The sequence below is a fragment of the Bufo bufo genome, chromosome 1, assembly GCF_905171765.1.
Source record: "Bufo bufo chromosome 1, aBufBuf1.1, whole genome shotgun sequence".
Lineage (NCBI taxonomy): Eukaryota > Metazoa > Chordata > Amphibia > Anura > Bufonidae > Bufo > Bufo bufo.
In genome coordinates, this window is record NC_053389.1 from 187,415,017 (window position 1) to 187,440,269 (window position 25,253).

The following is a 25,253-nucleotide window of genomic DNA, read 5'->3' on the forward strand; positions in this document are numbered from 1 at the left end:
ACCTACTATGAATTTGAGAATACCTTGCAGCAGCACTATACTAACACGTGGAGTTCAGCCTGCCAGTCCAGAGTTTGAAAACTTTACTGCTTATAGAAGTGCAATAATTCAAATGTACAGTTGCAAGAAAAAGTATGTGAACCCTTTGGAATGATATGGATTTCTGCACAAATTGGTCATAAATGTGATCTTCATCTAAGTCACAACAATAGACAATCACAGTCTGCTTAAACTAATAACACACAAAGAATTAAATGTTACCATGTTTTTATTGAACACACCATGTAAACATTCACAGTGCAGGTGGAAAAAGTATGTGAACACTTGGATTTAATAACTGGTTGAACCTCCTTTGGCAGCAATAACTTCAACCAAACGTTTCCTGTAGTTGCAGATCAGACGTCAAGAGTAATTCTTGACCATTCCTCTTTACAGAACTGTTTCAGTTCAGCAATATTCTTGGGATGTCTGGTGTGAATCGCTTTCTTGAGGTCATGCCACAGCATCTCAATATGGTTGAGGTCAGGACTCTGACTGGGCCACTCCAGAAGGGGTATTTTCTTTTGTTTAAGCCATTCTGTTGTTAATTTACTTCTATGCTTTGGGTCGTTGTCCTGTTGCAACACCCATCTTCTGTTGAGCTTCAGCTGGTGGACAGATGGCCTTAAGTTCTCCTGCAAAATGTCTTGATAAACTTGGGAATGAATTTTTCATTCGATGATAGCAATCCGTCCAGGCTCTGACGCAGCAAAGCAGCCCCAAACCATGATGCCCCCACCACCATACGTCACAGTTGGGATGAGGTTTTGATGTGTGTGCTGTGCCTCTTTTTCTCCACACATAGTGTTGTGTGTTTCTTCCAAACAACTCATCTTTGGTTTCATCTGCCCACAGAATATTTTGCCAGTACTGCTGTGGAACATCCAGGTGCTCTTGTGCAAACTGTAAACGTGCAGCAATGTTTTTTTTGGACAGCAGTGGCTTCCTCTGTGGTATCCTCCCATGAAATCCATTCTTGTTTAGTGTTTTCTGTATCGTAGATTCGATAACAGGGATGTTAGCATATGCCAGAGACTTTTGTAAGTCTTTAGTTGACACTCTAGGATTCTTCTTCACCTCATTGAGCAGTCTGTGCTGTGCTCTTGCAGTCATCTTTACAGGATGGCCACTCCTAGGGAGAGTAGCAGCAGTGCTGAACTTTCTCCATTTATAGACAATTTGTCTTACCGTGGACTGATGAACAGCAAGGCTTTTGGAGATACTTTAATAACTCTTTCCAGCTTTATGCAAGTCAACAATTCTTAAATCGTAGGTCTTCTGAGAGCTCTTGTGTGTGAGGCATCATTCACATCAGGCAATGCTTCTTGTGAAAAGCAAACCCAGAACTGGTGTGTGTTTTTTATAGGGCAGGGCAGCTGTAACCAACACTTCCAATCTCATCTCATTGATTGGACTCCAGTTGGCTGACACCTCACTCTAATTAGCTCTTGGAGATGTCATTAGTCTAGGGGTTCACATACTTTTTCCACCTGCACTGTGAATGTTTACATGGTGTGTTCAATAAAAACATGGTAACATTTCATTCTTTGTGTGTTATTAGTTTAAGCAGACTGTGATTGTCTATTGTTGTGACTTAGATGAAGATCAGATCACATTTTATGACCAATTTGTGCAGAAATCCATATCATTCCAAAGGGTTCACATACTTTTTCTTGCAACTGTAACTATTCACAGAATACTGCTGCCAAAATGTGCTGTGAATACCAAGTTTACAAAGATCCCTTTCTGACAGCAGCGCACCTTTTTGCCTGCATAGGGCTGGTAATTACAATACAGTTCTATTCAAGTGAATTAGACTGTGCTGCAGTGCCGTGCATGGAAGTGACCAGTCTGCTGTTTAAGGGCTGTTTCACACGAGCGGATGCCGTGCGTGGCATGGAGCATTATCAGTCATGTTAATGCTCCGTGCCTCTGCAGTCTGCATCGGGTCTTGGAACTCTTTCACGGAGCGGATGCCACGCACGGCATCCGCTCGTGTGAAACAGCCCTAAGGCAGCCTGTTGCATGTCTACAGGCTGCATATCTAAAACTATTCCAATAAAAAAGCTTATGGAATGGCTATGTTAGCTATTCCCTAACATATTCCTTAGGGCTGGTTCGCTTCGGCGTTATAGAATTCCATTATCGGTTCCATTATAACAGAGTTATAACGGAATATAACGGAATTCTAGGACGGAATGCAAAAGGGAGAAAACAGAAATGGAAGTCCTGTCGACAGGACTATTTCTTCAGTCATGTATAACCGAAACAAACTGAACCGTTATTTGGCCCCATAGACATGTATTAGGACGGAGCAAAACGGAACGCCTCTCAAAGGTTTCTGTTTTGCATTCCGTCCTAGAATTCCATTATATTCTGTTAGAACTCTGTTATAATGAAACCAATAACGGAATTCAATAACGCTGATGCGAACCCAGCCTTATATTGTGATTTAATAAGACCGTTGTCCATAATCACTTGTCATGTCGCAGTAGTTTAAGACAAAGTGTTAAGTAATTTTTCCCAAGATTAATACAGTTAATGGGCAAAATGACAATAAACTTCTTCTGGAGGTAAGGGGTTAATCCTTAATCCAGTTCTCCAGCGACAGTCAGGGCAATGTCTGCAGGGCATAATCTCCATTCTGCTCACTCAAGTTACACGCAATGGGTCACTGTTGAAAGTGGGCTCAGCCAGCCGTGAAAGTGACTCGAAGTGTATCCCCTGCGGGCAGCACCGCCACCGTGCAGAGGGCCTGGCACAGAGAATCATTCTGCCTCATCCTCCTTCTGTTGTATTGCTTTTTCAAGTCATTTCCAGCATACATTGGGAGAGATTTACTAAACTAAACGCAACAGAATTCTTTCTTAAAGAGGTTATCTCATCTTGTCGTTACTAAGGTGAGATGAGATACAGTCCCGACCACCTCCCGGCCTGGAAACAGCAGAGCGCTAACCCTAACCCTTAGTAATGGCTAGATGAGACAACCACTTTAATAAAATAAAAATAAAAAACAGTGTACATGCTTTACACCACATTTAGGATGCATTTCCGTATGTGTTCCGTTTTTTTTGCGGACCCATTGACTTGAATGGAGCCAAGCACCGTGATTTGCGGACAAGAATAGGACATGTTCTATCTTTTCACGGTACGGAAATACGGAAATACTGAAACGGAATGCACACGGAGACACTTCAGTTTTTTTTGCTGAACCATTGAAATGAATGGCTCAGTATATGTACCGCATACTGAACAAAAAAAACGGCCAGTATACTGAACGCAAAATACTGTCGTGTGCATGAGCCCTAATTAAGTGTTTTAGACACTTTTGCGCCTCGGTCAACAAGGGATGCGGCTTAGTGAAAAAATGGGCATGGTTTAAAGTGGTTGTGCCAAGTATGAAAGTTATCTATCCGCAAGATATGATCGCTGGTCTTGAGAATGGGCCCCCCATGTTCCTGTCCTGATGGATTTGAGCACGCACACTCCAGCTGCCTTCATTCTCTAAAGGACTGCCGGAAACAGGTAAGCCCTGTACAAGGCTATTCTGGCAGTCTCATAGAGAATAAATGAAGCAGCAGGGTGCATGCTTGGCCTTCCGCTCAATCAGGACCAGAACATGGGGCCCCGGTTCCTAGGATGGGTGGAAGTCCCAGTGGTTGGGCCCCCACCAATCAGTAAGTTATCCCTCATATTGTGGATAGACGATAACTTTCAGACTTGGCACAACCCCTTTAAGATGCGCCAAAATACACCAAAATTGTACTAAACTTTTGGCACAGAATGAGCCAACTAAGAGGTGTAGAGTTAGAGAAAAGTGCAAATTTACCATCCAGTGTGAACCAGTATGATAAATCTGAAAGGCTGTCCAGTCCAAGTTTACACTGTCTATATATTATACAGGATTTGTAAATCTGCCCCATTGTATCTGCTTAGGGCTCGATTTTCAGGCCAAATATCGGAAAGAGGCCTTCACAGGAACGGCAGCCAATCAGCAGATGAACAAGCACATTTCTCAGCTGATGGGCGTCCTTCAATAGGATGAAAGATGTCTGATTATCGGCAGCACATATCGATGTGCTGCCGATAATCAACAGAACTGAATGAGGGAGGAACGACTATGGTAAGAATTGCTCCTCCCACATTAAGCTTGCATTGCGCTGTATAATCAGGCCAATGCAACCGAGCGCCGATGGATGCGTTATCATCTACCGGTGCTTGCACTACCCGAACATTGGGTCATGCATCTTCTATTAAAGTCACCATCCTGGGACAGGCTATCTACAAGTAGATATATATTAGCTGCTAGCTTTGCGTTACATTTGACATGCTATCTGGAGCGTGTATGTAGTAGCTGACCTCATCGAGTCTCCGCTCCGTCCCCATGGTAATAAGATTGCTGTACTCCTTTTCCAGCACTTGCCGAGCCTAATGATAAAAGACAATGCATCAATGGTGCTGCCCAAAGGAAGGAAGAGCTGACAGCAGATCTGGTATGCTTCCCCCCATAAATGATATACATAGCGATGCTATACAAAGTGAAGAGTAGAAAATGCACACATTGGGGAAATGTATTATGCCAGCTACACCAGTCTTCTAGTATAGAATTTTTTTTTCGGGTGCAAACTTTTTTTTTAAAGTGGACAGGGCTAAGCAGGAGGACCAGGCACATTTACTGGCGTGTATTAGAACATAGCTGGAGTAGATTTGCTTTTCTGGTGTACATGCTGACGGAAGATGCGGCAAAATTATTGACAGCCTGCGGCACTTAAAAAATGTGGTGCATCTTACTCCAGCACTCTTCTGATCTGGTGCTGTGCTGGTGGGTTAGTGGGGCTCAGTGCCAGGGTGGCATTGCCAAACAGCAGGGGTGGTGTTTGGCTGCTGGGTCTCTCTGTCTGCTAGTGTGGTGCTGTGGCGCGCCGGTGGTCACCACGCAGTGCCGCGCCAAATTTAGAATAGGTTCCTACTCAAGAAGGCAACCTTGTCCTGGTGATTGGGCTTATGCTTTTTGATCAAAATGTACACTAATGCCTCGTATAAGCATGCTACATGTATACTTATATATATTTATGGCGCTGAGAAGCAGTTATTAGATCAAAGCATAGCATGAGGAGGTGCGATCCAGGCTCATTCTAGTTTTTGGACACTTCTGATTAAGACTAGCATAGGAAATGCCAGTCACTATGAGGGCCATCTCTGGCTGCAGCTACTGAGAGCCCCCACAAACAGATGACTTTGGCAGAGGAAGTCGCTGTGGGCTATTCATTTTCCGGTCTCATAGACAAGGGTCCTGAGGAGGGCACCGCTCCCCTATGACAATTATAGGGCATATGCAAAGGGGTAATGAGGCAACCTCTTTAAAGGGGTTATCTGATATCTAAAATATCCCACCCCCCCAATGCCCGGGCCCCTTTTATGGATAATACTTACCTGCTCCCTGGCTTCCCATAGCACCGGATCCCTGCACAGCCGCTGCTGCATCTCCCCATCACTTGGATTAAAACATCAAGGGTGCTCGTCCCCGTCACGGCCCGCTATTGGCTTCTCCCCCCTGTCGCCGGATGTTTTGATCCGAGTGACGGGGAGATGGAGCGGCAGTCGTGCAGGGAACCAGAGCGACGCGGGTGCCGGGGAGCAGGTAAGTATAATGTATAGGAGGGGTTCCAGCGTTGGGGGGAATATTTTAGATATGGGATAAATCCTTTAATAGAAGAGGACAATCGTGATGGTCTGTAAACTGGATCTCTGTGCATTACCGCCTCTTCTATAATCAATAGACTCCAATAAAGAACACACAGCTGGCACGGATGTTACCCACAGATGACCCATTACAACTTGGTGGTACTCAGCACCAACAAACAAGTTCTTGTATATGTTTCTTATATGACTGCAGGTGTGCAGATGTACATTAAGGAGTGCGGTTACATGTACTGACGAGGTCAGATGAAGTGCAGGCCATCGCCTTTTCTAATCCACATCCTGTATGCCCAAATGCTTTGAATGCACATTGCTGTGGATGGGCGAGTGCCACCCCTTTCTCCTTCTATGTGCTTTGGAATATAGAAATTTCCATGGATCTAAGTTGACAAACTAACCTCTGCCCCATGAAAATTAAACCCAAAGTCACTTTAACATTCCCTTTAAATTCAATAGTCATACACTTGAAAAGGAAGAAATAAAATGGCAGGGATTAATACGCGGCGTTCTTCCTTATTACACACTGACCTGCGTGTTCTGCGTTGGGATCTGTAGCAGCAGTGCCAGGTCATTACAGTCGAATGTGTCATCTAATGCAACGAGGGCTCCATGGACTCCACTTTCATGCAAGTTATTGGCATACTCCTTCAGCCCCAGAGACTGCACCCAGCACATTACCCGTTCATTGGACCACACCATGACATCTATAAAAGAGCAGGGAAATATACACATGATGTAAGCGTACCATTAGCAGCCACTAGGAATGAAACCTGTAACAGATAAGAAGCCCACACTGATAAGTACTAGAACATGACAGGTCTAGATACCAGCGATTATGGACAAAAGGGGTGCAGAGACAGCAGTCCTGGTGTGTGAGGGAGCCTAAAGGCCCTCCTGTCCCGTAAGGAGACACCAGTATCATAAATAACTCATGGTAGTTGGGGGGACCCTGGTCTTTCAGATTAAAGGTCCCTTTACACTGCTAGACTTAGTAGATGATTGAAGGAAAAGCACAATGAAGGAGACATCTGCTATTACATGCAATGATCTCCTCCACAGTATGGGGAGTAGTGATCGCTAATGTCATCGCTCATTCCCATACAGAATCATTGTTTGCTGACAGCAGAGCAGATGGCATGATCTGCTGCCCGCAAGTGATGACCTTGCCATTCATGAGGTAATCTGCGGCACCTTTACACCGCCAGATCCTCGCTAATGAGTGTTCCTACAAATGCTTGTTAGTGATTACCTCGCCGATCCTCAGCCAGTGTAAAGAGGCCTTTAGAATTTGAACCCAGGAGCTTCAATTTACGTCTCAGCCAGTAGTGTTTCTTTGTGATAGCATAAGATCTCAAACAGAAGGTTTACTGTAGTGGTATGGAGATATTACCACCAAGAGTTATCATAGAGACAAGATCACTGATCCACTGGCATTGACCATTTTCTGGTCATTCTTCTTTAAGCATTGAGATTTGTGGTCTATCTCAGGTAGGTCATCGATGTAGACAAATGAATTAGGGAGTCATTTATCAAGACCGGTCCACACCCCACCCTGCCATGCCTGTGTCCAGGGAGGCGTAGAAACGCTACTTGTGCTTATAGTGCATGATTTATTACTTAGTAGGGTGAGGATAAATCTCCTTCTTACTCCTTATGAGGTGATATATGTGATATACTCACTTGTATCTCAATTTTTATTTTTTACCGATATTCAAAAACTGTTGAGGGTCTCAGTGTGTGGTAAATGCCTGAGATTTCCATAGTTCCAGTCTTACGACTCGTTCACACGAACGTATTTTGCGTTCCGTATACAGAACCATTCATTTCAATGGGTCCGCAAAAGATGCTCCGTTCCGTGGCCCCGCAAAAATTATGAGTCCTGTCCTATTCTTGTCCGTTTTGCGGACAAGAATAAGCATTTCTATAATGGGCCTCCTGTTCCGTTCCGCAAATTGCGGAAGGCACACGGGCGGCATCCGTGTTTTGCGGATCCGCAATTTGCGGACCGCAACAAACGGCACGGTCGTGTGAACGAGCCCTCAAGTGGAGAAATTCGCACATACCACCATAATACCACTCAACCAAAATAAGATAGGACATAATCATAGCCCAGTCCCACACCATGAGTGGATAAATGGGACTTGACGACTGACAAGACTGAACTCTATTTTGGGAAATTTGAAAGGCTCCATGTATGAAGTTGCTTTATACAGTATCTGGTTAATTGAAAGGTATAAGTTTAAAGGGAATCAGTCGGCAGTTCTGACTACTGAAAGCTACTGACGGAGCAAGATAGGGCTCATTCTTCTGGCATGACCAAGGAGGAAACATTTTAATGTATTCAGCGCCATGATTGCCCAACCTCATCCCTTCTGCTCCGAGTAATGGCTCTAGTATCCAACCAGGAGACCCCTAGAGCTGCCACTTAGAACAGGGAGGAGAAGGAATGGGAAATGCTGAAAGACTCCTTTTAAAGGATTTTTCAGGCATTTAGGTGAATATTAGAAAATCCCTTTACATAGTTAATACGGTTGAAAAAAAGACATAAGACCATCAAGTTTTAACCAAGGGATAGGTGGGGATGCGAAGCCCAGAAGGAAGTGAGACTCAGATTTCTACAGGTTTTCATAAGCATTAATGTCGTTTACTTTTAAGAATTCATCTAAACCCTTTTTAAAACTGTCCACTGTTCCTGCAGTGACCACGTCCTGAGGAAGTCTATTCCACAAATTCACTGTTCTTACAGTAAAGAAGTTTTGACGCTCCTGGAGACTGAACTTTTTCTTATCCCCCTTGTCTTTTGAGGGCATTTTACATGGAACAGTTTTTCTCTGTATTTTTTGCATGGCCCATTTATATATTTGTATAGGTTAATCATGTCCCCCCTTAGACGTCTCTTCTCAAGACTAAATAAATGTAATTATTTTAATCTTTCTTCATAACTAAGACCCTCCATGCCCCTTATCAGTTTAGTCTATGTAGTGATGTCATGTCCACTAAGACATAATATCACATGATCCCATCAGCTAATCACAATGAAGCCCTATGGATGCAACGTCACAGGGCTGTGCCATGACTGGCTGCTGTGGTCCTGCGATATGACATCTATGGATATGACTGCCGAGAAGCCTCGGCAGCGGGCAAGCATTGTGCCATGGTGCTAGAAACAAGTATATTGAAATATTTTTTCACAATGGTGCCCATACCTTTAAGTTGGTTTTGGCTTTCTTCTCGTCTTCTCTCCAGTTCTTTACGGTCATAGTTTAATCTCTTCAGGCACATGATACCATAATGAAGGCTAACCCTAACAACACAAAGGAAAAACCAAAGTTCTATATTACCTAGTGAAAAAAAAGAGTTCAGCTTAGGCTACTTTCACACTTGCGGCAGTGTGATCCGGCAAGCAGTTCAGTCGTCGGAACTGGCCGCCGGATCCGCCGATCTGGATGTGACTGAAAGCATTTGTGAGATGCATTGCAAGGACGGCTCCTCTCTCCGCTTGTCATGCGAACAGACGGATCAGTCTTGTATCTTTTCTCACGGATTCGGCATTCCGGTATTTTGAATGCACTAATACATTCCTATGGGGAAAAATGCCGGATCCAACATTCAGGCAAGTCTTCAGTTTTCTTTGCCGGAGATAAAACCGTAGCCTGATCAGTCAAAATGACTGAACTGAACACATCCTGATGCATCCTGAACAGATTACTCTCCATTCAGAATGCGTGGGAATATGCCTGATCAGTTCTTTTCCGGTATAGAGCCCCTGTGACGGAACTCTATGCCGGAAAAGAAAAACGCTAGTGTGAAAATACCCTTAAAAGGGGTGTGTGCTCAGGGCAAGCTCTGCCCATATGTTCTATGGATATCATAAGTGGGAGTTCCACCGATCAGGACCCCATCTATTAATGTGAGAGCAGAGCCACCACAATTAGCAGCTCTCACTCTGGTAGACTCCGCACAACCTTGTACGCTTGGTCAGGTTAAGGTTTATATTTGTCATTGAGACGTCTGAGAAACCTAAGTATCAATCCCTGTGGGACCTGGACTGGTAGCCATATTCAGTGTTACTCAGCTTTCCCAGACATTGATATAAATGAAAAAAGAAAACTGGACAATATATGCAAATGAGCCTCTAGGAGCAACAGGGGCGTTACCATTACACCTAGAGGCTCTGCAACTGCTGCGCCCTCTGCACTTTGACAAAGCCAGGCAGTGAAACCATCATTATGCCTGACCCTGTCAATTAAAATGGAGAGGGAGCAGCAGTTGTGGAGAGAGCAGAGCCTCTAGGTGTAACAGCAACGCCCCCCATTGCTCCTAGAGGCTCATTTGCATATATTAAAACTAAATTTTTCTGAGCAATGCGGGCACATACGAACATGCAACCAACACAGATGCCTTCCATTGCCAAGCTCACATGCAACAAGTCAGTCAGTTTCATAGGTACAAATCTGCTGATAGATGCCCTTTAAGGAAATATCATACTCACCTATGGAAACTATCTACCATTTTCAGTTGTCCTCGAAGCTCCTTTTTGTTCAGGTGGTCTAACATTCTAGCATCGACTAAGGACTCCATGAAGTAGCTACGATACTGGGGCAAACCAAGACTAGGCAGCCAGTCATTACCAACCCACTCGTGATTCATGTCCCCATATGCCAGGATCTGTCAACAGAAGAACATTATAAGATGCCAGTCTACTGTACACCGAGGAAGGTTATACTGAAGTAAAGTTAACATCAAAACATCAGAGGAAATCCCATTAAACAGGTAGTCTAAGAAGGAAACCCCATTTACCTTTAAGGGAGCATAAAGTGCCAATGAAAAAGACCCACCATGTCCATTCTACCTCTTGAGAACTGTGTAATACATCTCTACCTGTGCAGTGCTGCTCAGACTGTGTCTCACAGCCAAGCTGCCTTCAGCCCGGCACCATGTATGACAAATATCTGCTTGAGTCAGTGGCTATTTTATTATGCACTGAGCAGGGCTGCAGAAGGTGTCATCATGGCGATCAGCCTACACTGGTATAAGCTACACATATTGGACTATACCCCTTGATCTTATAAATGAGGGACCCCAATAAAGGAGAATTTGGCAGAAGGAGGAGGACCAGCTTTTATTTGACATGCATACCTTTTTCTCCCTTATGAAAAACACAGTCCTACACAACAACCTACCTGTTCCCAACTGATCTCCTTAGTCTCCTGACAAGGGTTAGTGTTAGAAAAAGAGAAAGAAGAAAGTGAAGAGGTGAGAAGAGTGACAGGGTAGACCTGAAGCAAATATATACTGGTATGCAGACACATCTCTATAGAGACACATGCAGTGTGAATAAGGACAGCAGGCTCCATCAGTTAGTACCAAGAGACTAGTAAAATCAACCATACGTAGCGAACGGGAGCCCAATTCAGGTGCTGTCACCAGAGTAGCTTTGTCCGGGCAATGGACATGAAGGCAGGAACGACTAAGGTACAATTCCTTCATTTGTCAATGCGTTTCAAGGGCGAGCAGCCCTCTTCATCAGGCACAAAAACATGTGATTAGATGTCATTGTGCCTGATGAAGAGGGCTGTTCACCATTGAAGCATGTTGCCAAATAAAAGATTTCCATCTTAATCGTTCCTGCCTTCAAGTCCATTGCCCGGATGAGGCTGCTCTGGTGACGGCGCCTGAATTAAGGCTCATTGTTGAGCAAGCTCTCCCATTCGTTTTCCAGGCTTATTGCTTGTGTAGCATAGCCATCTATAAACCGAGGCTGCAGTCCTTAGCAGCCGCTGGCCGCGTGGACTCCTAACGACACGCCAATAAGTCGTTGTGACTGTCACAACAACAGAAGGTAAGTACATTACTTATCTCACTGTAAAATGCATCCTGACGATATTACACATGAGTGGCCACTAGTGTTGAGCGAACTTGTGTTTTAAGTTCGGCGTCTAAAGTTCGGGTTATCAAAGAATCGCGTTATGGATTCCGCTACCACGGACCATAGCGGAATTTAGAATCCATAACGCGATTCTTTGATAACCCGAACCCAAACTTTAGACGCCGAACTTAAAACACACGTTCTCTCAACACTAGTGGCCACCTCTGTCCTTTTCTCTTTTATAGAAAACATAAAGCAGGAGATTTCTATCTAATATTGCAGGGACACTATGTAAAAACTGTAATTTCCAGAGAAAAACATTGATGGCTTGTTTAGGTTTCCAATCACTGTAGATAGGAAAAGTACTGCAATCTTTTAACATACTTTGTACATATTTAATATCTGATGGGTCCACCACTGGGAACATCACCTATCAGAAGAACAGGGGTTCCAAGACCCTTTTTGGCAATTTAAAACATTCTTTTCCCCTTATTTTTATAGGTGGTGAAGTTTCCAGTAGTGGGACCCACACCCATACGGTAATTACAGCATATCCTGTGGGTATGTCATAAATGTGTAACATGGGAGTATCCCTTTTAGAAGATGTAGTTGAACACAAACAGGTTCTGAATGTTTTCTTTCACTGGCTGAGATCTTGAAAACGGTGGGGAATCAAAGCACATCTTATTTACATAAAGGGATATTCTTTTGCGCCAATGGAGTCGGAAGCATGCTACGCGACAAAGCAGGCCGCTTAAAGATAAGTCTGATGCCAAAAGGGTTTGAGTATCCAGTTATGCCAGTTGTACGTTGATGGCACGTGTTTGTTTTATGATACTCACGGGTTTAGTAGTGGCAGTTAAAGTTTCCATTTCTTCATGGGTCATCCATACATTTCCTGTTGACTGACGGAAAGAGGATGGGTGGAAGGGTTAATGGACTAAACAAATGGTCTAATGTAGTACAGTCAGTTTATTTCCGCTGCATTAGAGGTCTCACCGTGCGTGACGTGGCGGGTGCCGAAGGACTCGTAAGAGAGACCATCTCCTGGATGGCAAGGCGTAGCTTCAGGCGATGTAGAGGGTTGCTGATACCAATCTCACGCTGGATTTCTGTATCAGACAAGTTAGCCATGATGGCCCCACTCTTCACATTGGCACGGCATGCAGCCACGTACCAGGCTGGCATACCAACCCACAACTGTGAAAGCAGGAAAAATGTGTTTTGGTCAACAGCAGGCATGGTGGCATCCTAAAGTGCTAGTGACCTGATGCTTGCAGGTTTTATTTGTAATGAAGGTGTGAGGACAGCCACGATGCCTTTGTTTCTCCCAGACCTTAATGTTAATGTCCATATTAAACACCATTTAGTTTTTCTTTATACTGTCTGTAGCTCCATTTTGGTCATCAAGAGACCCAAATCCTCTGCAATATACATAGTATATAACATGCTGGCCTCCCGCAGCTGCCACTAGAGGGAGTTTGCTGCATACTGTTATACATTGAACTCCCTCTAGTGGTGAACTCTCTCTGGTGATAGCCCCCTCTAGTGGTGTTTACAGGCAGCAAAGAGGATAGCTGACTCTAGTGATGATTACAGGCAGCCAGGAGGATAGCTCCCTCTAGTGATAGTTACAGATAGCAAAAATTCTGACTGCTGTAATGACAATGAATGACATAGGAGAAGTTTTTTGAAAAGTTAGTGACCTTTAAAAAATTTTATTGAGCACAGAATGTAGGACCTAAATATGATCTGATGCCAAAAGGTGGAGACTCCCTTTAAGGATGACTATTAAACTGTCATGTGCTTTTGTACTATACCTCCAGCCAAGAAACAACAGTGGGCCCATCCCAAGCAGCAAATGGAAGTCCTTGTCTACAAGCTTCTTCCAGAAGCTCATGCCTGGAAAAAAAAAAAAATCACAAGCATAAACATTATTCTTTAACTTTACTGTAATGAAACCAGCATCTAAAAAATTAAGTTCACTCTCTACAAAAACAAACAAACAAAAAAAAAAAACGAATACATATTTATTGTACCTAGGCATGGGTTAGGCTACTTTCAGATCTGTGTTGTGCTGTCTGGTTTTGGGATCCGGCACAGGGTCTCAAAACCGCAGCACAACGCTTTAGTTTTATCCCCACTCATTGTCAATGGGGACAAAACCAAACAAACCGGAATGGAGTGCACCAGAATGTATTCCGTTCCGGTTTGTTGTGTTCCCATGCCGGACACAAATCCCCTGCAGGCAGCATTTTTGTGTCCCGCATGGGAGACTGAATAAGCCATTCAGAACAGATCCGGTTGTATAATATCGAAAATGAATACACCAGATCTGGCACTAAAACCATGTTTTTTCAAGTCAATGGTGCCAGAAGAAAAAACAGATCCGGTGCCCATTGACTTACAATGGTTTTAGTGCCGAATCTGGCATATTCAGAATACCCCTTTAAGCTCTGCATGTTGCAGAACTTAAAGGGGTTGGTCAGTTTCCTATATTGATGACCTATACTCAGGGTAGGTCATCATTATCAGATCGGATGGGGTTCGACTCCCGGCGCCCCAGTCAATCAGCTGATTAAAGAGAACACATCATCCTGAGGATACTGTAGGTCATCTATATAGGAACCTGGCCAATCCCTATAATAGGAATCCAGTAAATACAAGTATCCTATTGTAGACTATGGTATAGGCCAGGGATGCTCAACCTGCGGCCCTCCAGCTGCTGTGAAACTACAACTCCCATTATGCTCGGCTGTAGGCTTTCTGGGCATGCTGGGAGTTGTAGTTTTGCAACAGCTGGAGGGCCACAGGTTGCGCATTCCTGGTATAGGCGATCGAATGATTGTATGTACCCCGTAGGTGGGATTAAAATATAAAAATATTAAAATATTAAACAAAATAATTAAAAGTTCAAATAATCCCCTCCCACTTTCCCCAAGTTTACTGACCTGTAGATTGCGGTTTCATTTTTAGTGCACAGTAAGCAAAAATCTATAGTGGAATTGCATTGTTTTTCAATTTCAACCCACAACATATTTTTTTTACTGTTTTTTCAATACAAGATACAGTATAAAATGATGCCATTAAAAAAAAACAAAAAAAAAAACTAAGCCCTCATATGGCTACGTGAATAGAAAAGTAAAAAAGTTATGGCTCTTGGAAAGCATAGTAACATAGTAACATAGTACATAAGGCCGAAAAAAGACATTTGTCCATCCAGTTCGGCCTGTTATCCAGCAAGTTGATCCAGGGGAAGGCAAAAACCCTGTGAGGTAGAAGCCAATTTTCTCCACTTTAGGGGAATAAAAAATTCCTTCCCGACTCCAATCATGCAGTCAGAGAGATAAAACGAAAATGCAAAAACAAAAATTGTCCTGGTCCAGAATTTCCTTAAAAGTCTATTAAAAATGGAGGTTTCACTTAATGGGTGGCTTTTAAAAGCCAGACATGGAGGACCCCACCAGCACGATGTGCGCGTTGAGCTACCCACAGGCTTCCTGACGCTTACATTGCGGTGGTACCACTCGTGATGATCCATTCAGCATATAAACTGCTTAACATCTCACACACATTTGTGAACGCAGGTATAAACAAGATGATATTTCAGTAGATGACAAGCAGTGACTCACTGACGCAAGTTACACCTGTTCACAATGCATGAATTTCTGATCAAATGTGTCTGTGCCACAAATAGAACAGAGACCTAGTTAGAAAGGAGAAAACTGCACTGGGGGAGAGATCCGAAACGGAAGCGACACTCAACCGCACGGGTGATATACAATAAACGGTCCGGGGCAACCTTCCGATATACACCTCATCCCGAATCAACCTATGGGCACGGATCATGGGCAGGTAACAGGGAGCTCTTGATTAGTAACCTTGTGCAGTACGGTAAGTGTTCTTCTAAGTGCAGACTAACATACACCACTTCTATTATTGTGAATTGATTTCCAGAAGGAATAACTGAGGATGGTATAATGCAAGATGCACCAGAATAGTTATTTCATGGGTGCTATTTATTTACCAACAGGTCCTTTTTTATCTAATCACTACTCTGATGAGACAACCCCTTTCAAAATGCCGCTCCTGGCATCTCCTCTGAAAAGCAGACCTTGCCAGGGGCCAGCCAGACATTTCTCCTGTAGTATTAGATGGCAGACATTCAGATATAATACAAGGATGGTTTGAGTACACATAACTGAGAGCTCTCTGTCCTGTAACATGTGGGACTCCCCATGAGTGTCAATCTATTTCTCACCAAGGGCCACATCAGCATTATGGTAGCCTTCAGAGGACCATTTAGCATCGGAGTTAACCCTGTGCTGTGCCGCCCCCTCTACCAAGCACTGGCTGTCTTCTAGTTTACCCAGTAAATTTTACTACCAGAACCTGCTCCATCCTTGAAGAGCCCTTATGCCAGCGGTTCACTTTATAATCCTTTAGGCCTCTTTCACATGAGCGTGTCCGGATTAGGTCCGGATAAGGTCCGGATGCGTTGCGGCAAACCCGCGCGAGTAGGTACCCAATTGCAGTCAGTTTCGACTGCGATTGCATTCCGTTGTTCAGTTTTTATCGCGCGGGTGCAATGTGTTTTGCACGCGCGTGATAAAAAAAACTGAATGTGGTACCCAGACCTGAACTTCTTCACAGAAGTTCAGGTTTGGGTTCAAGGTTGTGTAGATTGTATTATTTCCCTTTATAACATGGTTATAAGGGAAAATAATAGCATTCTGAATACAGAATGCATAGTACAATAGGGCTGGAGGGGTTAAAAAAATAAATAAAAATAATTTAACTCACCTTAATCCACTTGTTCGCGCAGCCCGGCATCTCTTCTGTCTTCTTCTTTGAGGAATAGGACCTTTGATGACGTCACTGCGCTCATCACATGGTCCATCACCATGGTAATGGATCATGTGACGGACCAAGTGATGAGCGCAGTGACGTCATCAAAGGTCCTATTCCTCAAAGAAGAAGACAGAAGAGATGTCGGCTGCGCGAACAAGTGGATTAAGGTGAGTTAAATTTTATTTTTATTTTTTTAACCCCTCCAGCCCTATTGTACTATGCATTCTGTATTCAGAATGCTATTATTTCCCCTATAACCATGCTATAAGGGAAAATAATAATGATCGGGTCCCCAACCCGATCGTCTCCTAGCAACCATGCGTGAAAATCGCACCGCATCCGCACTTGCTTGCGGATGCTTGCGATTTTCACACAGCCCCATTGACTTCTATGGGGCCTGCGTTGCGTGAAAAACGCAGAATATAGAACATGCTGCGATTTTCACGCAACGCACAAGTGATGCGTGAAAATCACCGCTCATGTGCACAGCCCCATAGAAATGAATGGGTCCGGATTCAGTGCGGGTGCAATGCGTTCACCTCATGCATTGCACCTGCGCGGAAAACTCGCTCGTGTGAAAGGGGCCTTAGTCATGAGCCCTCCCTGAAGCTCACTCTCTTGACATGGTCTCTGCAAGTCGCTTCCCTCACGCACTAGAGAACACACCATCTAGAGAGGACTCCCCTGTGAGGTGCGACTCTCATGAGAAACCGGAAGCGGTGGCAGCCCAGCCTGAAGCTTGTCTGCGCCTCTTTGTAGTTACTGAGAGACCGAGCCAATTACAGAGCGTGCGTCTACAGACGCCTGGTGAGAGTTGCAGTCCTCACTAGATGGTTCGTTCTTCAGTGTGTGTGAGGGGGGCGTCTTGCAGCAGCTACAGCATGTCCTGACTTCTTTGCTGTTTGGACCTCGCGTGAGCCACATAATATAATGTGGATTGGGCTTGCAGACCTTGAGTTTGACACACGTACCCTAAAAAGTCATCTAGAAGGGGATGTCTTCATGAGACAACCCCTGTCATGACTACCTTGTACACATTCTCACAATGTATGTATTATCATTGTAGGATCAGACAGGACTTACTTCTTCTTGTTTCTGCGGTCTTTGTCCACAGGTCCAGCCAGCTTGGACAAGCCCATAGGATCGCCAGATGAGGTCTCCTCAGATGGAGTTCCAGCTGGAAAGTGAAGCAGCATGGAGATCATAAATACTGCTATCACATAAGTGGGATAGTCCTACTGCACTGAAGCCACCTGTCACCTTAGGACCATCAAAACAGTACTGTCCAATTTCTGAAACTGGACAACCACTTTAATGTACACTTCTCAATGGATGGCAAAAGATTGTATTGATTTTTAGTCCTTAACGAAATTTAAAGGGGTTGTGTCACTTCAACAAAGGAATTTATCATGTAGAGAAAGTAATACAAGGCACTTCCTAATGTATTGTGATTGTCCATATTGCTTCCTTTGCTGGCTGGATTTATATTTCCAACACATTATACACTGCTCGTTTCCATGGTTACGACCGCCCTGCAATCCATCAGCCCGGGCTGTGCTTGCACACTATAGAAAAAAGCACCAGCCTATGTGAGCTCCTATGGTCCTGTCCACCCGAGAGGTCGGCACTTTTTTCTATAATGTGCAAGCACGACCACCACGAGTGGATTACGTGGTGGTCGTAACCACGGAAACAAGCCGTGTATATCCAGACAGCGAAGGAAGCAATATGGACAATCACAATACATTAGTTAGTGACTTGTATTAACTTTCTCTACATGATAAATGCCACTTGCTGAAGTGAGACAGCCCCTTTAAGAAAATGTATGGGTAAATACATCTTTATTTCCACAGAAAACATCACTAAGGATCCTCCAGGTGCAGAGTTCGGAGTGGAGGTTTTAGACTGCCCAAGTCATAGCAGTGGTCCATGCCAAGTATGCGAGTATTCAATACTGAACTAATAACGTCTTATTTCAGCTAAATTTAAACTGCAGCGCTATAAGAGAAAAAGTAGATTTTGCTTCATATAATACTCATTCGCAAGATCAGGGTTATTCTCAATACAAAAATTTTACAGGTTTCAGGCATACTGGAATACGTGCATGGTCAGGGAATTCGTTTACCAAAGCAAAAGAGTTCTGAAAAGCATGTAGGCGCCACCTAGTGACCTTCACCAGAATAGCACCGTAAACAACAAACAGCAGGGGAATTGCATTGTACGTGAATACTTTAAGATGCACATTGTGCTCAGTGGATGCATTGTGGATCCAGGGCTGCTCCCCACTGAATGTAATGGGATTATCCTTCTTCATTAGCTCAATATTCTCTAACAGGACATACAAGGAGTTTGCCCGAACCAGAGGATCCCGTTTCAATAATATTATTCCTACCCTACTGCCTTGGGACGCTTCGGATGTACGGTAGGTACATTTGCTGTGGCAGCACATAGGCACAGTGGTTTCCCTTATTTGCACGGGCTACATGCATATATTTTCTACCTACCTGAGTAATACATTACTTCGTGGAGTTTGTATGCTGATAAGTGTTTGCAAGGAATAAAGGCCAGGGCCATGTAAAAGTGGGCTACTGTTGTATGACCATTGTTTAAGGAGGTTGTGCCATGAAAAATATTCTGCATTTATCAATCCAGCACCTGGATAGCCAGTGAGCTATTCAAAAAATGTGTCTGTATTGCGCCACCTTCTGTTTGTTCTTTTCCTTTTTCTCTGTCCACATCACTCAGGTGGTCGCACACGCTCAGTTTAAATTTAGCCATAGCTGTGGCAGTTAGAGGGTGAGAGCTGCAGTAGAAAGGACACACCCCTTGAGAAAGAACAATCTCCCTGAGCTACCAGCCTGAAATAAATCTAGCAGAACAATTGGAGCATTGAATGGGGAGCTCTCTGGATCCACGTGAGGTACAGGTACTATATGATGTATGATTCGAATTTTTACATCACTTATGACGTAACCCCTTTAAGTATCTGTATATAACATATGCAAATATAGGGAGAATGTACAATATTGAACTGGACCTAAATGTCGCTAAGTCCACTGAAGACCTCTACACTGTAACTCCATTGCTTGACACTGTACATGCAACTTTTTGGCGGCAGTAGCTTTAGGATCCTATCGAAATTGTCACTAAGAGTATACCAGGAATCAGCAGGCCATAGAGATCACCAGCCAGCCATCAAAAGAAATGTTCACATAGTGGGTGCTGGTCAATAACAATGAGCCATACTTTTTTAAAGGGCATCTGTCAGCAGGTTTGTACCTGTGAAACTGGCTGACCTGTTGCATGTGCGCTTGGCAGCTGAAGACATCTGTGTTGGTCCCATGTTCATATGGGCTCAGATTGCTGAGAAAAATGATATCTTAATATAGGCAAATGAGCCTCTAGGAGACACGGGGGCGTAGACATTACACCTAGAGGCTCTGCTCTCTCTGCAACTGTTGTGCCCTCTCCACTTTGATTGACAGGGCTGGGCAGTGAAAACATCATCACACCTGACCCTGTCAATCGGAGTAGAGAGGGCGCGGCAATTGCAGAGAGAGCAGAGCCTCAAGGTGTAACGGCAACGGGAGGGAGGGGCTGTTAGTGATTGGTAGCACTGGGCTTCAAAAAAGCTGAGATATAAATGTATAAATTACAGGTTTTACTGCATCTTTTCCCACAAAACGATATATTAATCGGCTCAGCTTCTCCTGCTCTATAACATGGTGTTTTCAATTTGCATTTCATTTTGAGGTGACAGGTCCTCTTTAAAGCCAGCCTGGTGGCCTAACCTCAAGATCTACTACCCCCAACTCTATGAACTACTGTCAGATGGCCATCTACTCTTTGGCCACCTTTGTTGTAAGGGATGCAGCCTAGACAAGGGTCAACCATAACGCAGCCAACAAAGGTTGATGGTTGGCTTTAGTCATATGAAAATATCATGGGGAGGGAGTTGCTTGACCAAGATGCCCATGGCTACTTGTTATAAACTAATGCATAGGCCTCTGGGGAAAACTAGTAAGTGACTAATGTCATGGATTAAGAGGATTCCTTAGCTCAAAAGAACTAATTTGCAAGACCCTTTGCCTGACATCAGAATTCAAAGGACACCATGAAAGGAACCAGAAAACGAATCTCATGACTGCAGTGTAGCGTCGAATGAAGTCAGTGATGGGATACCAAGAAATGTATGTTCTTACCAAGAGATGAGGACTCTCGGCCCATCTGTCCCATACGGCCCTTCTCCTTCTTGCCAAACAAACGCCCAATTGAGGACTTGATGCTTTTCTTTTTAGCAGCTTTATGCAGAGAGTCCTGGCTGGTGCTATTAGTGCCTCCAAGGCCATCCGCGCCCAGGCTGGGGGAAGAAGAAAAAGATGCATGACTGACCTTCACATCATGTAGGGCGATCATTCCTTTTCCTTTCCTAGTAACTTTCAGTCTTTGTTTTTCCTTCATCCTCATTATTCCTCCTTGGGTCCATGGCATCTAATCAGATTCCACTTTACATTTTTCAGAGCTCTTTTGGAAAATGAAAGGTGGAATCTGATTGGCTTCTATGGGCAACTAAGCCAGGTTTCATTTACACTAGTTTTGATAAATCTCCTCTTATGTTGTCTAATTGTACATTGTAAAGGCTTCCTTCTCTTTCCATTATAAGTCTTACAGTATGATCTCCACAAAGTAGCATTATGTTGCTGTTATCTTCATGAGCATTTCCAACTTCTCTACCACAACTATGGGTGAACATGCCCGCTCTGAAGGTTGGGGGGCAAATGACAGGCACAGCAAAAAGGGATAGCTGCCAACTGTCCCCGATTTGACGAAACTGTCCATCATGATTTTCAGAGAGCATTTCAGTGTGAGGAGAATGGAGGAGGAATTACATTGCGGATGTCAGATAGGATCCTTAATCTGTCTCCCTTGTGGAAGAAGGTTAAGAACTTTAACTTTAAAGGGAACCTGTCACCGGGATTTTGGGTATAGAGCTGAGGACATGGGTTGCTAGAAGGCCGCTACCACATCCGCAATACCCAGTCCCCATAGCTCTGTGTGCTTTTATTGTGTAAAAAAAACTATTTGATACATATGCAAATTAACCTGAGATGAGTCAGAGCTTGAAAATATGACTCTTCTCTGGTCACACAAGTAAGATATGACTCTTTTTTGTTAATTTGCATATGTATCAAATTGGTTTTTTATACAATAAAAGCACACAGAGCTATGGGGACTGGGTATTCAGGATGTGCTAGCGGCCATCTAGCAGCCCATGTCCTCAGCTCTATACCCAAAATCCCGGTGACAGGTTCCCTTTAAGAGGTTTCCTGAAGGAAAACACAGCCTGTGCTCTAAAAGCAGCTCCGTGACCAAGTAACCATGATAATGACATAAATGACACAAATTGTACAAACAGCTTTACTTCTGCTTGATGAGTCCCTACAATACATGCACGGGTGATGAATATGAGCAGAGGGTGGCACACTGGCTTCAGGCCTCCCCACTCAATAAGCCCATTTTATCTCTCCACTCAACCACGAGTGCACCTTTTAGCCTTTCACAATCATACAAATGGAAGGCTGAATGGGAAAACTACTGCCAGTGGCTGCATCGGGCATGATGGTAAAAATTCTATCCAGCTGTTACTTAGTCTACTCTACTGCAAGAAAGCTGGGTGGCTGCCATTAGATCATCCAATGGGGTGGTTACCCAAATTACCTGCCCTCCTGACCTACAGATCCATCTGGTTATCCAGGATTATGCGTAATATATTAAAAAGATGTTATTGCTGCGTGTCTAGGCAGATTTGCCATTCAAAAAGTTCAGAAACCTGGATGGTAATTTCAATGAGATACACAAGGCAAGCCTTTAACAATAGGAATTCTATATGGTATATACACGTTGATGAGTTGTATATCACTGATTTAGCATTTAACAGATTAGTAGTCTCCAGATGCTCCCTGCACACCCTGAGAGTTCCAAGGTGACTGACATGCTGGGAGTTGTAGTTCTGTAACAGCTAGAGAGCCACAACTTGAAGACCACTCATATAGATTGCACCAGTATAGCTTTGTACCCCATTTCAATGCTCTGGACCAGTCCATCTTTCCCACAGAGTAAATACTGGTCTGCTACTGCTGCTGGGAATACGGCATGTTCCAGGAGGCCATTGCTTATCAGCAGGGTAGAGAAAGAGGGTAGAGAAATGACTTAACCCCTTAACGCATAATGCCGTAAATGTACCGCATTATGCGCCTGCATTTGAATAGAGCGGGCTGCTGCGGTAAGCACGTTTCATACGCGGTGGGTGTCGGCTGTATAATACAGCAGGCACCCAGCCGCAAATAGGGTGGAACAGCGATCAGGCCAAACCCCGCCATTTAACCCTTCAGATGCTATAGTCAACTCTGATTGCGGCTTCTGGGATGCGGCTCCCTCTGCCTTCCGATCTAAGCCCCCGCAGTGAAATCGCAGAGCTCTGATCGATTACAATGGCAGCCTGGACGCTTCTGACACCTTTCAGGCCTGCCATGGTAAGCTCCCTGCTAGACTATGCACGAGGCATAGCTCAGCAGGGACAGTGTCAGAATCCTATTCACCCTAATAGACCTCTATTAGGGTGAATAGGACAAGGGATCAAAAGATTGTTATTAAATAGTTATTAAATACAAAGTAAAAAAATAAATAAAACAAACCACCAAAATATTAAAAGTTTAAACAACTACCCTTTCTCAATTTTAAATATAAAAATATATAAACAATAAAAAAATAAACATATTAGTTATTGAAGCGTCCAAAAATGTCAAAACTATTGAAATATTTGAAAAAGTTTCCGGTGAATGCTGTAACGGGAAAAGGATGAGAAACATGCGATTCCCAATTTTTGTCATCTTGTGCCCCCCCCCCCCAAAAAATTGAATAACAGTGATCAAAAAGTCATACATACCACAAAAATGGTACAAATAAAAACTACAGTTCATTACACAAAAAAAAGCCCTCATACAGCTTTGTAGACTGAAATATAAAAAAGTGAATATGGCGATACAAAAGAAAATTTAGATTTTTTCAAAGGTTTTTATTTATTTTTTAAGTAATTAAAATAAAAACTATACCAGTTTGGTATCCCCGCAATCACATTGAGCCGCAGAATAAGAACGTTGTCATTTTTAGCGCATGGTGAATGCCGTGATGTCAAAACCCCAAACACCTTGGCCTAATTTTTTTTTTTTTTCTACCCCACAAAGAATTATTTTCCAGTCTCCAAGACATCGTAAATTAAATGGTGGCCTTAAAAACGCATCTTGTCTGAATGTGGGTAGGAAAAATAAAGAAATTCAAAAATGAAAATATGCCCAGTCTCTAAAGCGGATATCCGGTTAGTAACATTTTTTGGAAGATAGTCAGAATGGCTTAAAAAATAGTCATACTGTGATAATGCAATGACTCGCCTGAGCCAGTGATTAGCTGAGTAGTCACATTTCCATGTCAAAAGGAACCAGGAAGTAGAACCTGGTGGGGACCCAGGAAGAAAGTGAAAGCAGTGGGGAATCGGTGAGGTCAGTATCATTTTTTTTAAAGCAATTATTATTTTTTTATTACCTGGACAACCCGTTTAAATGTATCGAGAGCTACGGCACCATGTACTATATATAGAAAGGACCCTAAGTATTAAAGGGGTTTACCAAGACTAATGCAGACCTCCCAGATTGTCCAACCTGCAGTGGAGATCATACTTACCTGGTCCCAGCTGCTGGGTTCAGTGTCTCATGTTCTCGAGCGGCTTTTCCTCTCCCTGCAGCCCTGGAAAAAAACACCTGTCGATGGGGCACACATGACTGCTGCAGCCAATCCCAGGCTTCAGCAGTGACCTGCTCCCCTGATGCAAGGGTAGCAGGTCACTACTGCAGCCTGTGAATGGTTGCAGCGGTTACGTGTCCCCCTGTCAACAGATGTTGATTTCAGCTCTGCATGGAGAGGAAGAGCTGGCCAAGGAGCAATAGAGACCGAATCCAGCAGTGGCAACCAGGTAGGTATGATCACTACCATGGGTCGCCACTATGAGAGGTCTTTATTAATCTTGGACAACCTCTTTAAATCATTCGATCATATCTATGTAAATTTCTACCTTCCTCTGGATTCTCTTCCATCCTCCAAGGAGCTGGATTGTAGAGCAAGTGCCTGGGTCATTCTTTCCAGTCGTACAGCGCGAGGGGTCAAGGGAGGGGTTGTCTCACATTGCATCAATGACTTTTCATCTCTGCTGTCTTCTTTAGGGACATGATTCTAAGGAGTTAAAATGTACAAAATTAAAAAAAAACTGGCATTTTGCAGAATACAGCACCACAGAACAATTACAGGCAAATTTCAAGGCTATACAACACTGGTGCATGTGAAAGCTTTCCGAGACGGAACTAAAGTTGTCGTTCCAAGTATGAACACTAGGTGGCCACAAACATACTGCATATAGCTTATATTCACATGATGTTCACTATGTCCTGTGCTGTAGAGACAAGCTAAAAGAACTACTGTATATTGTAGAAGCCTCTACTATATATCCTGAGGTTACCTGCTGATGTCCATTAAGTTTAGTGAATATTTTTTGTCTGCTTCATAGAATACTGTTAATAATTTCAGGTAACTTGTTAACAAGAAGAAATAAAAGCATCTGGATGAATATGGGCAATTCACAAATTTCTACAACTGTCCCTTTCATCTCCATGGGGCTTGCTGAAATCCATGTGTTTGCTGCCAAGATAACCCTATTCAGATGATAAGAACTCGTTTTTAGTCACAA

General features: G+C 43.6%; 1 protein-coding gene across 4 annotated transcripts in view; it reads right to left on the minus strand.

Moving 5' to 3' along the window:
* The window catches only part of PPFIA3 (PTPRF interacting protein alpha 3), a 130,322-nt gene that overhangs the window by 17,016 nt on the left and 88,053 nt on the right, over positions 1-25,253 (minus strand). For all 4 annotated transcript variants that reach the window (XM_040433485.1, XM_040433503.1, XM_040433495.1 and 1 more), the window contains 10 exons: positions 24,585-24,742; positions 20,662-20,819; positions 17,543-17,636; positions 13,429-13,510; positions 12,608-12,808; positions 12,451-12,513; positions 10,232-10,407; positions 8,946-9,043; positions 6,268-6,443; positions 4,399-4,467 (listed from right to left, as the gene is read on the minus strand). In XM_040433485.1, coding sequence (XP_040289419.1) covers positions 4,399-4,467; positions 6,268-6,443; positions 8,946-9,043; positions 10,232-10,407; positions 12,451-12,513; positions 12,608-12,808; positions 13,429-13,510; positions 17,543-17,636; positions 20,662-20,819; positions 24,585-24,742 — 1,275 coding nt within the window. The remainder of the gene's footprint in view (positions 1-4,398; positions 4,468-6,267; positions 6,444-8,945; positions 9,044-10,231; positions 10,408-12,450; positions 12,514-12,607; positions 12,809-13,428; positions 13,511-17,542; positions 17,637-20,661; positions 20,820-24,584; positions 24,743-25,253) is intronic.